Here is a 12,352-nt window from a genome sequence, read left to right as displayed (position 1 = left end):
TTCATTTGATCTGTATTACGTTTAGTATGATAAAAATTAATACAAATTAATATGAAGTGCCAATAATGACATCGCGAGACTGGAAAACTCTTAATCCAGAAATATCACCATGGCTGGCCGAGACAATCAGTTCAATGGGTTTCTCCAAAATGACTCCTGTACAAGCATCTGTGATTCCTCTTTTCACGGGGAATAAAGATGTAGTTGTGGAAGCAGTTACCGGATCCGGTAAAACTCTTGCGTTTTTGGTTCCGATTATCGAACGGTTATCTCTAACTGGGGTTGATGGTAGTGAAGCTAATGATGTAAGGTCCTCTGGACAAGTCGGCGCAGTAATTGTTGCTCCTACTCGAGAGCTGGCTGCTCAGATCTGCGATGTTTTACAGGGATTGCTGGCTTTTCAGCCAGCGAGGATATCGCAAGAACAGAACGAAATTGAGGAAGAAATGTACCAAACTGTGGACAGCAAGATCAATCTGAAAGCTCAGCTAGTCATCGGAGGCAACTCCACTAGTCTGACCGTCGACTTTGAAAAGTTCAAGTCCTTGAAACCGCAAATACTGGTCGGTACTCCCGGTCGATTGTACGAGTTTCTAAGACTGCCGCAAGTGCACTGTAATTCTGTACAAGTTCTTGTACTGGATGAGGCAGATAGACTACTCGACCTTGGGTTTGCGAAACAAGTCACGAGCATAGTTCAAATGCTGCCGAAGCAGCGGCGAACAGGTCTGTTCTCCGCGACTGTTACTGAAGCAGTTGGAGAGCTTGTAAAGGCAGGGTTGCGGAATCCCGTCAAGATTGTTGTAAAAGTCAATAATGATCAGTTTCAAGACCGGCGAGTACCTACTACATTGAGCATATCTTCTGTTGTACTTGATCCAGGTCAGAAAATTCCAGCACTACTGTATTTTTTGATGCATCCAGATTACAAGAAAGCGATCGTTTATTTTCCGACGTGTGCTTCAGTTGTCTATCTCTATGGACTGATCTGCCAGATTCGGTCCGATTTCAAAATCGATCCGAACTTGGCGCTGTTTTCACTCCATGGGAAGTTGCCGCAAGGACCACGGACAAAAACGCTAGCAAACTTTGTCTCGTCTGTTTCTCGACACTCTGTACTATTCACCACCGATGTGGCTGCCCGAGGACTTGACATTCCTGAGGTCGACGTCGTGATCCAATTCGACGCTCCTTACGACGCGACAATGTTTTTGCATCGAGCAGGTCGGGCGGCAAGAGCAGGTCGGCACGGTGAGGGCTATATATTTCTCACCACTGGCAGAGAAGAAACCTATATTGATTTATTGTCGGTCAAGAAGATTGCAGTGTCTATGTTATCGCGAATGACTCCCGGTGGTCTATATTCGAGCTTGGCCGGCATCTCAGCCACTTTCTACGCTAGTATTCAGAACTATAATTTTGACTGCCGTGAACACTACGACCAGGCGATTCGTGCATATGTCTCGTACATCCGCTTCTACACAAATCATACTATGACCTCAATTTTTCGAATCACGGAGTTCGATTTCGTCAAGTACGCGAAGCTGTTTGGACTGGCCCGGTTGCCACGAATGCCAGAACTCCGAACAGTAGAGAATTTACCTGCGGGTGGATGGTTGATAGATATAAATGATCAGAGCAATAGCGACGGTTTCGATTTCGACAAGTTAAAATATAAGGACGCGAAACGAGAAGCGCAGCGGGTATCACAGTTGTCGGTCAAGTCAATCATCCCAACGGAAGCAATCAAACAGAAGATGACAAATCCGGAAAAAAATAACTCTGCGTGGTCGAATAAATCGCGACGAGAGGAGCTGCGGAATGTTCGTCAAGAAAAGAAACTGAAACGTAAGGCAGCTACTACTACAAGAGATGCAGATTCGACTAGTTCGGGCGAAGATGAGCAAGACTGGAAGGAATTAGTGACCGAGCGGAAATCGAAAAAACCTACAATGATTTTTGAATTGTGATTGCGTTTCTGATGAATTGAATATCCATAATACCTGTTTCAATCAGTTCGCACAATCATGATTGCAGAGATCTCATATTCAATTGCCTCCTTTCTTGATTCAGCTTCTATTCAGTTCACCATTCTTCACATGTTAATGAGTCTGTCTGGGAGGTATATTTGAATATCTCTGTTTCGTTTTCTTTGCGCTCACGCTATAAGTCTAATTTTTAATTGTATTCATGCATATGACGATATCAACTGAATATGTCATCATTATTACATATTCAATTAAATATAGTGCGACCGATTACTACCGATTAAGACCAATCTTTTCTCATTATCTAATGATATAACTATCTAATTATCTAATTAATCAAATTGAATTTTATTATCACTCCATTTTATGACCCTTAAGATCTTCTTCTTCATTCAGCAAATCCGGTTCATCGGGCTTATGATCTTTAACTGCTTGTAGACGTCGCTGAACGGCCTGGATCATCTTCGAAAACCAGTAAATCTAATTGGTATTAGTAAAAAAAAACAATAATAAAAACAATAACGAAATATATAGGACGCTCGCTGAAGGCAAGGAATCAAACAAGACTTACGTTCAAGCAATCCAAGGAGAAATTAGACGTCAATATGATTATAGGCAAGTAAATCGACATTTGGTCCAGCGCCTGATACATTTCGTACGCAAGAACAATAACACTATACCAACCCCACACGATTCGGGCAAAGAAAAAAGTAAGCAGCAGAAACGCGCCATTTACTTTCTGTATCGTTTCCGGTATTGTTTTCGGCGGTAGATGGGACGCGAACCAGTGGACATTCAAAAACGGAGTAGACAGTTCAAAAAAGAGAAATGCTGGTCCCCAGTACATGAGAAAAGGTTTCTGTTCTTGTTAGCTAATCCACATCTTGGAAATCCAGACCTGAATCTGGATCTGGAATACGCACAAACGAAAGCAAGAAAACCGTAAAAGAAGCAATTCCATGAAGTGCAAACCCGACACCAAACCATTTCACGTATTTGACACTGATATAGGTATCCCAGGCAAAATAACCGAGCGCGAATGCGTAGACCAGTCCACCGTAGGGAGAATACGCAAACAAATGGTCGCTCTGCAAGACTGGGTCAAAAAACGCTGGGAACGACAATGCCAGAATCAAGATACATTGCACTTGTGACACGATATGGATATCAAAATTTATTCGTGTACGCAGTGATAGCGTCTTATAGCTTTGTACAAACGACCCGAATAAAGGTCCGAGAAGAAAGAGGCCCTGATAGAGGCAAAACGCAAGCACAAACTCGTGGACGTGGTCAGCAAACGCAGGAAGGCCAATGCTAGTACAGATGCTGTCGATCGTAACCTTTAAGCTCTCGGGGTATTCAATTGCCAATGGATCATACATCCTGCAGTGCTATGTTGGTTGTGTTCTGCTGATGGTCAGTATTTCTCGGAGCTATTCTCACAAATGCTGTATGTGTATATCTGCGACAATTCAACCGAAACACAATTCAGCTAATCAGAGACATATTTACCTCGTTAATTGCTAAAATTTACTGATACTTCCCGTTTTTAAGCCAATTGTGTCGCTATAACGGAATAAATTGCGAACTGTTCCCTTACAATCGCTCTTAACGCGTATTGAGTCCCAACAAGTCCGCACAGTACAACAAACTTTAGCAATTAGGGTACATGTTATCTACAATCAAAGCAATATATAAATAATCTCCAGCTAAGCACATATAATATCTACAATCAGTATCTAGTAAAAGCAATTACAATTAATCGAAGAATTGAACATGGATATAATGTAAACAATATTATGTAAACAAATAGAATGTAAAATGAAGAAACAAAAAAACAACCAAATCAACCTTACTGATTAGAACACAGAAATGTAATTATTGATTCGCTCTTTCTGATTCTGTGCAATACATTCCGCAATCCAAGTGATATTACGGATCTCCTGCTCTTTAGCCTTAACCCAGGCCCAAATAGCGCTATACGTGAACTGCTGAGTGAATGCGTTCCGGCAGAGTTCCATCTCACGTAGATAGAAGTGGTCTTCGAGACTCTTGTTGTTTGAAGTGTCGAAGAATCCACGATAGTCACCGACGGACTCGACAGTAATACGAACTGCCTCAATATCATCAGCAGAAGCAAGCGCCTCAGTGGCGGCAGGATACAGCTGACCAAACTTGGGCGACAACGCTAGTCGCTCTTCACGAGTGATTTCGGACCCAAATGAGTTCAAACTGATGTTAATCACACGCCGGTCCGCCTCAAACTCGAGTAGAGTCGACATGACCTCATTCGAAGGAGAAGGAAGACTCTTGCAAAAAGCATAAAAATCCTCAAGGTAAGCACGATAGAGAGTGTTACGAATGATTTCGATATTAAGGTCATCAAGGTCCGCCGCAGAAAGACAGTCCTTGAAGTACGGCGCCAGCGGAGTGTCAATCAAAACAGTGTTGTAGAGCTCCTCAACATTCGTAGCCACACATAGTGCAGGAAGAGATTCGAACCAACCAAGAGGGTTCGTGCGATCGAGCAATTCGTGCGTATCGCGCTCGTGCAGAGTACCCGTGATAAGAAGCGCAACATTGTCAATCATATACGAATAAGTAATATAGTCCATAAACTTGCCCAAAGGCTGCACAGACTGCTTTTGAATGTAGCGAAACTCCTCGACCAGTTTTTCATTGGCCTTTTCAGCAATGATGGTTGTCGAAAGCGACCCAGGCACGTTTGCAAGAAAGTTACCGTAGTCGGTTGCAGAAAGCTGCAGTTTAAGATCTGAAATATTCTTAGATTTCTGTTGCATCCTAGTCCTTATCGCAGGCCGCACTCACCTTCAAGAGTATCGCACTGGACTAAATTGGCATAGTTGGCTGACGTGAGAAGCGCCGTGCGGTATCCACGAACGATGCCTTCTACATAACCACTGATGTTGTTAGAACAGCTCTCATATTTTGGCCGACTGAAATTATTGTGAACCAGTCAACCTCTGTAAGAGATCTCCTATGAAGCTGCTAGAACTATAGGAAGAAAGCAAAGTACACATGTAGAGCAATATCCGCCGGCCAAATTTGCCACACAAGCAAACTTACTTGTTGTTGTTAAAGAAAATCCCTTCCATTATGAATTACTTTTGCAGTTGAAGTTTCCAAGATAAAGAACGATTCTATATAGCCATATCAGTACAAGATTTATTGGAATTTCCAATATAGACCACCCACACAGGCAGACATGGTAAAGAGTAATATTTGACGCATTGACGTACAAGAAAAAACAAAACAGGCCCAATTCCGCACGTAGATCCCGAATTCGGCAATAACTTTTCAATATTTCCGCGTTTTCAGCAGCTATTAGTGCAACAAAAACTATCTTCAGAATCCGGCCGGCTCGAGGCAGAAAATTGGCTGATAAACCTATCGGCGCCAGGGAGAGCTGAGGTTAGGTGTGCCGGGATAGGAAATTGCATAAAAGTAATACTCCTATATATATATGCACACGTGTCCCAGTGATCGCTGCATCACATGACAAGGATCACATGAACAAGTGCATGCTCATACATCTCTGTCCATATTCATGTCAATTTCGATGATTTGTATCCATGTATATGCAGATTCAACATAATGGAAGATCCTCTGATCAAACTAATAAGCTCTTCAACATCTCCAAATATAGGCAATTATGTTGAACATGTTCGCGAACTTGATCTGGCAGCTCTTCCAGGTGAATCATCGAAACTATCTTCCACTCTTCAATCCATCGATCGATCACTTACATTGCTTGCAATTGACTCGCGCCCACATCTGATTGCCACTTCAAACACCCTAGAAGATTTTACAAAAAAGTTTGATGCGTTGGCTTCGCACGTCCCTGATTTGGCTGCTGCTGTACCTGAGCTAGCTTCATCGATAGCTGAATTTGCGCCTGTGAGCGACCGACATGCATCCGCTACGCTCTACTCAAATGTCGGCAAAGTATTGGATATATTGGAACTTCCAACCTTGGTACTGACATGTGTACGAAATGGGTATTATGCGGAAGCCCTAGATCTCGTGGGTCATGTCCGTCGACTTGGTATAAGATATCAGGGACTAAAAGTGATTGAAATGGTGCAGGCCGAGGTGGATGACGCGCTTTTGGAAATGACGACGCTTTTATTACGGCTGCTGCGTGAAAATGTGCAATTGCCTACTGCCATAAAAGTAATTTCTTATCTTCGCCGACTTCAGCCGTTCCAAACGTCTGCACATGCAACTCTAGATCTGCAGCAGATCTACTTAGTTTCGCGATCTATCCACTTGAAATCGCAATTGCAATCTCTTGAACCGCTACGCCAGCTGCCCGAGAAATATTTGAAACGCTATATCGAATTTTTCAGAGAATTTGTGTTTGCGGCTATCGTTGGTTTCCGGTCCATATTTCCGTCCGAGCAGACCTCTGAGGCAACGTCCGATGCGCCAATCGCTGACCGCCTCTCAGACCCTGGCGAGCAATTACTCTCTTCGTTTGTATATGCTACGATCATGGACCTACGATCTACTGTGACCACAGTACTGCCATTGATCGCTGATAAATCCGCCCAAACCGGCATTCATTTACAAATAATTTATGCATCACAGTCATTAGCTCGAGTTGGAGGTGAATTCTGGACTATTCTGGCCGACACACAAGAGCTGCAGAATTACGCTACAAACGTTAGTGAGGAACCTAATCCATGGATTCTTGCGATGGAAAAGCAGATTGAACTTGCCAAAAAATTACAATCATACTAGTGGTAGAATCTTCAACAATTTTGAACTATTTACAATACTAATTTCGTAACACTAAGCTAAATACTGTTTCAACAGATAAAACGGCTGGATAATGTTGTCATCGCTCAAACCCAGCTGTCGTAAAAATAAAGTATATCGGGCAAGATTTGTTTTGCGCAGATACTTTAGATTTTTGTTCCTTCGATGAACCGCCATCAACAGCTGTCGCCAGGCATGCTTATCTTTGTGATTGATCTTGCAGTGCTCAGCCAAAGCCAATATATCGATCTGCGCTGCGGACGCAAGGACCTCAGGCGACGCAGTGTCGAGACTATGTGCACCAAATAAAGCAACCATCTGCTGCTTAAGCTCTGATTTTGCAGACTTAATTGGGGCTCGACGGCTACTCAGAACGCGCTTGACAGACTCTTCCTGTTGTTGGATATCGGAAATCATATTACTGCCTTGCTTGGAGTTCAAGTCTCTTTCGACCAATGACTCGAGCACCGAACTCACCACTTTATCAGACACACCAAATCCCGTCTTTGAATCTGTCAACTCAACTGCTGCATCTACTGCATCATTACCGGTACCAGAGACAGCCGTCTGGGTTGCTGCTGCATGCGGATATCCTAGCTTCCGCAGCATCTCCAGCACAATCGATGAATAAGTCCCGTAAATCGGATTCACACCTTCCACAGTCAACTTCCGAAGATATACCTTCGTCGGAATATACGGCTTCCGACTCGCTCTGATTTCCCGCAGCTGTTTACTCGTCAGCCGACCTCGTCGCTTCGCATATCCTCGTATGCTGCCGATTTGGTTCTTGGTCCAATTTGGTCGTAGAAAAGCCAAACTAGGCCGTATTCTGCTGAAAATCATTTCCATCATTGAAGCAAAAGTTAAACAATTAGCTGAACTGTAATTATGCCGCTATTTACTATTCAAAAAACCCAATGATGCGAAAATTCCGAAATTCTCGTGTTTGAGCACTTTGTCCACAACTTGAATATATTGGTCGAATAAATTTGAGACGCTTACCGTACAGTACCCACTTATTTCTATCTTCGGAATTCAGTAATTCTTGACAAATTTTATTGAATATGTTAAACACATTATATTACAATAATGCTAAAATATATTTCTGAAATTATTATATTGGTGATGACCCAGTGAGATCAATTACCGTAACCGAAGACTGCCTCGCTGGACTAGTCTTTGGAGTTGACGAGCCCGATGATATTAGCGTTGTCGGTGGAGACGATGGGGGGTAATATGACTTTACATTAGTTTTTCTTGATGCAGTTTTGGCTGCAGTATTGGTAACCATATCTACTGCCTTTGGCCTTCCACGGCCTCGTTTGATTGATGATTTACGCACTAGTGTTCGTGCCGAGCTCGATATAGTAGGTGATGGTGGCGAGCTGCTATCACTAGAAAATGAACTGTAGTCCTCTGTATTAAAAAAAGAATTGGCCTTCACCTTTCGTTTCGGGCTGCTCTGAATTGAATGGTCTGTTTGACTCGATTGGGTGGAAACATCGACTTCTGATATTGCTGCTTTAGGCCGAACTGCAAATTCAATTGACGATCCCATACTAGTCTTCTTCTTCGAACCGACAAAATCAGAAAGCTTGGTTTGTTTCTGATTTTCAGGTTTCGATTTTGACCGTATAGACTTTCCGTCCTCATTTATTTTCATCATTTTTTTCAGTTTCGATCGCTGCTTCACTGCCTCAGCTCGTAGACGCGTTTGCTCTTTCTCAAATTTGAAAGATTCAACCAGCTCAGCAACTTTGTAATTCTGTTCAGCAATGTATTTCGGTATGCTGATATATTTTTTAATATCTTTCTGATTGCTCTGCTCTTCGCTAAGGTTCATGATCTTATACGGCTCCACTTCAAATCGGATTGAACTTGGAACAGAATCGGTTTCCACATTACCCGTCTTATCATCAATTCGATAAACTGACTTGATATACTCTTCACCTCGTCCATCAGCAATTAGATTCGTCATAATCGAATCAATAACTCGACTCGATTTCCCCATCCCGAAATTTTCTCCTTCTCGTTTCAAGCTCTCTCCCATCCGTTTTATCGCTTCAAGATCCCAAGACCGGCTTGCCCAATCAATATGAACATTCTTATCCACAATAGGATTTAAATACAAGTTCAATGCCTTTTCATGCGGAAACTTGTCCAGCGTCATAGTGTTACACCGCTGATTGAAATTCCCCTGTTTGTTCTCCTTCAAATCGGCCAACAACTCGCTTTTGAACTGTCTTAATTTTTCTACATCGGGATATGCCTTAAAAAAAGATTTTGCGTAACCAGCTTTAGCCATTTGTAGCGCAAAGCGCTCGCCACAGTTGCTTGTACCTTTATCATAATCGCCTCCTGTCATTAGGGCCATGAAGATCAAATCTTCTCGCGATACTTGGTCTCGAAGTTCGTATATCAAGACATCGAGATAGGGGATCTGCTGTCTTGAATTATCTATCACTAATTGGCTTGAAATTTGCTGTCTTTGGCTGGACCGTGGAAATATTTGGATCACATCCGTCGCGCCAAACACAAACGTATCGGAATCGTCGCTAATTACGTAGTCGACAATCCCGGAAGCCTTTAAATACGCACATTGCGCCTCTCCTTCTGCAGGTGCCCTATGCCAATGGAAACCAAATAGCGGTAAAATTTCAAGTGCTATATTTTCACGTGGAATATCGGCAGAGTAATATCTCTTTTTACCGCGCTTCTCCTCGGGTTTGGCTATCCCGTCAAAAACAAACACGAGGTCCCAACGCAATTCAAATAGGTTGAGTAGTTTATAAAAAATCGTTCGTCGTAGAATCTGCATGGAGTTGACAGAATCTAGTTGTTGTGATGAGGTAGGTTCCGGAGACGACCGCATCGACAACAAATCTGAATCAATATCCGAGTCTTTGTTGAAATCTTTAGCTATTTCCTTGGCCATGTCTCTAGGCTGGCTATACCTTATTTGCGTAGCGACTTGGTCCTTAGTATGGAATAGCCAATTGCTTGCATCTATCGCTGCTCTAGGAGGGCGACCATACTTGATAATATGGTCCTCGGTTAATTTTGACAGCACTATACAGTCAGCACTACAATTAGGCACATGTGAACCACACTTACGCTTTACAGAAGCATATGGTGCTAGGCAATCCCAGATCCTGATATATTAATAACGATAAAGGCCAGCTCGTTCAACATACCCTTTCACACCCATTTCTCTCAAGAAATACTTGAATCTGAATAACAATTTATCCTGAGTGATCGAAATTAACCTAAATCAAAAAGGTAAAATTCAGCTACACAAATCCAGTTACACGAATCCATACATTCACCTTCGTTTGTTTATGTTCTTCCCAAGTCGGTAGAAAACACATGTAGTCACGTGATATGAACAGCCATCTATAAGGCGTTAGTACAGTCACATGAATATCACGTGAAATGCTGATCACTCAGCCACTGGCGTGATAAGAATAGTAACGGTGGGCAATATGAGCATAAATGAGAAATCAGAAGCTATATATGCGTTAAGTACAAAGGGATTGAATAAATACAACTGAACAGCACAAAAGCGTAGCATATTGTACGAATACACCATATAGATGACGCGCAGTCACATAAGCCGCTCCGCCGACGTCACCGCCATCGCCCAGATGTTCGTCATCAAAATCGTCATCGAAACTTGATTGATTGGAGCACGCACAACGAGCTAAGGCAAAGCAGCTTTCCAGCATCGAATTGAGACGATAAGCAGCGACCAAGAGCGATTTAGACGAATTTTCACGTTCTTAATTTCCAGGTTCGTTTTGATTATAGCTGAAACGGCTAAAATTTGATCGAGAGATACGCGTCGGAGTTTTTTTCTTTGCCATTCAAATTTATTACATATACTAGGACCGACTCACTGTGGTTCTCTAGACCGCAGATACAGTTATTCTCTTCCGATTTCGCCGAATCATTTATTTTGAACAAAGACTTCTTAGTCTTCCCTTTTGCGCTACAAAATGGCCGACGAATCACCAAGATCCAACCCGTCAACTACATCACCGACCTTTTCTGGGGCACGGAACATGTCCAACTCCTCGCAGGCCTCGTCGCTTGCGGAAGGGCCAGGTTTTCAGGCCGCAGCGCCCAAATCCAATCTTGATCTCGAGCCAAATCCGTTCGAGCAATCGTTTGCTTCGAAGAAAGGTGCTTCCGCGGCATCGTCGGTGCCGACTGGTGCTGTGCCCATTTCGGCCGGCCAAAAGCTGCTGCTGCCACCTGTGGCTTCTATTGCTTCTCCTTCGTCGTTGCTTAGCACTGGCACAAGCCAAACGAACATCTGGGGACTCAATAGTTTGCGGTCAGGGCCCTTGTCACCGGCGATGCTGCAAGGTCCGCAGACTTCCAATACTTTAGCTTTTGTCGACAGCCATCTACGAACCGGCTTAACGCCAAACGAGTCTGGAATCAGGACAGGATTGACTCCTGGTGGCAGTGGATCAATTTTTCCAGCTCCTAGTCCAACGACAGCTGCGATATTTGGTTATGTTCCTTCTACACCATCCGGTTTGCAATTCGGCACGACTCCGCAGCCGCTTGACGCAATCACGGCGCCGAATACCCTTGTTAATGGAGTACAGACTTCGGACTCCATTCCGACCTCAGCGCCATCAGTGGTTCCGGCGACTGGCGCTGCGAACTTCAAAGCTCGAGCTGCAGTCGTCGGTGGGAAAGAACCATTTTCTGACTCGGCAAGTGTTGCTGCGAATGGACTGTTTTTACTTAGTCAGGGCCAACAGCAGCAAGCTACCGCCGACGCCCAAGAGCAACAGAAGAAAGCGACGGCCGCTGCGGCAGCGCCTGCGAAGGCTTCAGAGACTAAGACGTCCGAGACAAGAGCAGGTGAAAAGAGGAAGCAAGCGAACGGTCGCCGAAATGGTCGTAGGAACGAGGACACCAATCATAGCACAGCATCGAAGCGATCAAAACTTGATCATACTGCCGCTATGAATGGAAACGGCGGTGAGGAATCCGATAGTTCCCTATCACCACTTAAAAACGATATTACGGAAGGCGACGATGGTCCGGATACGCGGAAGATGACGGACGAGGAGAAGCGCAAGAACTTTTTAGAGCGAAACCGAGTGGCAGCATTGAAGTGTCGCCAGCGGAAGAAGAAATGGCTTGCGGATTTACAGGCGCGTGTGGAGTTTTACTCAAAACAGAATGAGGATCTGAGCGGTCAAGTCACGCAGCTCAGAGAACAAGTTATACAATTGAAGACGCTGTTGGATGCGCATAAGGATTGCTCAGTGTCGAGAGGAGGACCAACCGGACAGGCTCAGGAGCAGGTGAATCTAATTTCGCAAGATTACGTTCCGATTGCTAGTATGGCACAGCAGCCTACGCTCGTGAGTGGAATGGTTCCTGCGACATTGGCTTCAGGCCGGCGGTTTGTGTAGTCAAAATTATTTGAATTTTTACTACCAAGCTGTTTTGGAGAACTATGTGTGTGTTTTCAATTATGGAGTTTGGTAATGAGCATGCCTTACTTGGAGTTATGTTTTTGGATGATCTCAATATATAATATTAATTATTGTGTACGA

General features: G+C 43.7%; 7 protein-coding genes across 7 annotated transcripts; 3 read left to right on the top strand and 4 right to left on the bottom strand.

Moving 5' to 3' along the window:
• The first annotated feature begins 19 nt into the window (after positions 1-19).
• V1516DRAFT_669484 (P-loop containing nucleoside triphosphate hydrolase protein) lies at positions 20-2,350 on the top strand. Its single transcript, XM_066921190.1, has one exon. The coding sequence runs from the start codon at positions 66-68 to the stop codon at positions 1,968-1,970; it is 1,905 nt and encodes a 634-aa protein (XP_066780311.1). The 5' UTR covers positions 20-65; the 3' UTR covers positions 1,971-2,350.
• Positions 2,161-3,585, bottom strand: V1516DRAFT_669482 (TLC domain-containing protein). The gene is made up of 3 exons (XM_066921189.1): positions 2,912-3,585; positions 2,560-2,847; positions 2,161-2,468 (listed from the first exon to the last, which is right to left on the bottom strand). Exons 1-3 carry the CDS (start codon positions 3,368-3,370, stop codon positions 2,343-2,345), a joined length of 873 nt encoding a protein of 290 aa, XP_066780310.1. The 5' UTR covers positions 3,371-3,585; the 3' UTR covers positions 2,161-2,342.
• A 15-nt stretch (positions 3,586-3,600) lies between these two features.
• On the bottom strand, positions 3,601-5,370 carry V1516DRAFT_669478 (V0 complex, c/d subunit of ATPase). The gene is made up of 3 exons (XM_066921188.1): positions 5,076-5,370; positions 4,818-4,909; positions 3,601-4,761 (listed from the first exon to the last, which is right to left on the bottom strand). Exons 1-3 carry the CDS (start codon positions 5,102-5,104, stop codon positions 3,848-3,850), a joined length of 1,035 nt encoding a protein of 344 aa, XP_066780309.1. The 5' UTR covers positions 5,105-5,370; the 3' UTR covers positions 3,601-3,847.
• A 200-nt stretch (positions 5,371-5,570) lies between these two features.
• V1516DRAFT_669474 (oligomeric Golgi complex subunit 8) lies at positions 5,571-6,807 on the top strand. Its single transcript, XM_066921187.1, has one exon. It carries the CDS (start codon positions 5,604-5,606, stop codon positions 6,750-6,752), a length of 1,149 nt encoding a protein of 382 aa, XP_066780308.1. The 5' UTR covers positions 5,571-5,603; the 3' UTR covers positions 6,753-6,807.
• V1516DRAFT_710013 (mitochondrial 37S ribosomal protein uS15m) lies at positions 6,747-7,896 on the bottom strand. The gene is made up of 2 exons (XM_066924231.1): positions 7,778-7,896; positions 6,747-7,723 (listed from the first exon to the last, which is right to left on the bottom strand). Exon 2 carries the CDS (start codon positions 7,620-7,622, stop codon positions 6,804-6,806), a length of 819 nt encoding a protein of 272 aa, XP_066780307.1. The 5' UTR covers positions 7,623-7,723; positions 7,778-7,896; the 3' UTR covers positions 6,747-6,803.
• Positions 7,885-10,133, bottom strand: V1516DRAFT_689049 (uncharacterized protein; the record flags this gene model as incomplete). The annotated part of the gene is made up of 3 exons (XM_066923797.1): positions 9,965-10,133; positions 9,885-9,922; positions 7,885-9,839 (listed from the first exon to the last, which is right to left on the bottom strand). The coding sequence occupies exons 1-3, from the start codon at positions 9,976-9,978 to the stop codon at positions 7,885-7,887; spliced, it is 2,007 nt and encodes a 668-aa protein (XP_066780306.1). The 5' UTR covers positions 9,979-10,133.
• Positions 10,134-10,398: 265 nt separating this feature from the next.
• On the top strand, positions 10,399-12,351 carry V1516DRAFT_669468 (Aft1 HRA domain-containing protein). Its single transcript, XM_066921186.1, has one exon. The coding sequence runs from the start codon at positions 10,766-10,768 to the stop codon at positions 12,206-12,208; it is 1,443 nt and encodes a 480-aa protein (XP_066780305.1). The 5' UTR covers positions 10,399-10,765; the 3' UTR covers positions 12,209-12,351.
• The last annotated feature ends 1 nt before the right edge of the window (position 12,352 follows it).

The sequence above is a fragment of the Lipomyces oligophaga genome (assembly GCF_038497815.1).
Source record: "Lipomyces oligophaga strain CBS 7107 unplaced genomic scaffold V1516scaffold_1, whole genome shotgun sequence".
NCBI lineage: Eukaryota > Fungi > Ascomycota > Lipomycetes > Lipomycetales > Lipomycetaceae > Lipomyces > [Lipomyces] oligophaga.
Note: the sequence above shows the minus strand (reverse complement) of the source record. Positions and strands in the feature narration are given on the sequence as shown.

What these genes read in the sequence shown, in the direction of transcription:
- V1516DRAFT_669484 (XM_066921190.1), top strand. Translation starts at nt 66, where the DNA reads ATGACATCGCGAGACTGGAAAACTCTTAATCCAGAAATATCACCATGG.
- V1516DRAFT_669482 (XM_066921189.1), bottom strand. Translation starts at nt 3,370, where the DNA reads ATGTATGATCCATTGGCAATTGAATACCCCGAGAGCTTAAAGGTTACG. An exon ending in CGGTTTTCTTGCTTTCGTTT is followed by an intron (nt 2,848 to 2,911) that starts GTGCGTATTCCA and finishes TAACAAGAACAG; the next exon opens with AAACCTTTTCTCATGTACTG. An exon ending in TCTCCTTGGATTGCTTGAAC is followed by an intron (nt 2,469 to 2,559) that starts GTAAGTCTTGTT and finishes AATACCAATTAG; the next exon opens with ATTTACTGGTTTTCGAAGAT.
- V1516DRAFT_669478 (XM_066921188.1), bottom strand. Translation starts at nt 5,104, where the DNA reads ATGGAAGGGATTTTCTTTAACAACAACAA. An exon ending in ATTTTCTTTAACAACAACAA is followed by an intron (nt 4,910 to 5,075) that starts GTAAGTTTGCTT and finishes TAACAACATCAG; the next exon opens with TGGTTATGTAGAAGGCATCG. An exon ending in CCAGTGCGATACTCTTGAAG is followed by an intron (nt 4,762 to 4,817) that starts GTGAGTGCGGCC and finishes AGAATATTTCAG; the next exon opens with ATCTTAAACTGCAGCTTTCT.
- V1516DRAFT_669474 (XM_066921187.1), top strand. Translation starts at nt 5,604, where the DNA reads ATGGAAGATCCTCTGATCAAACTAATAAGCTCTTCAACATCTCCAAAT.
- V1516DRAFT_710013 (XM_066924231.1), bottom strand. Translation starts at nt 7,622, where the DNA reads ATGATGGAAATGATTTTCAGCAGAATACGGCCTAGTTTGGCTTTTCTA.
- V1516DRAFT_669468 (XM_066921186.1), top strand. Translation starts at nt 10,766, where the DNA reads ATGGCCGACGAATCACCAAGATCCAACCCGTCAACTACATCACCGACC.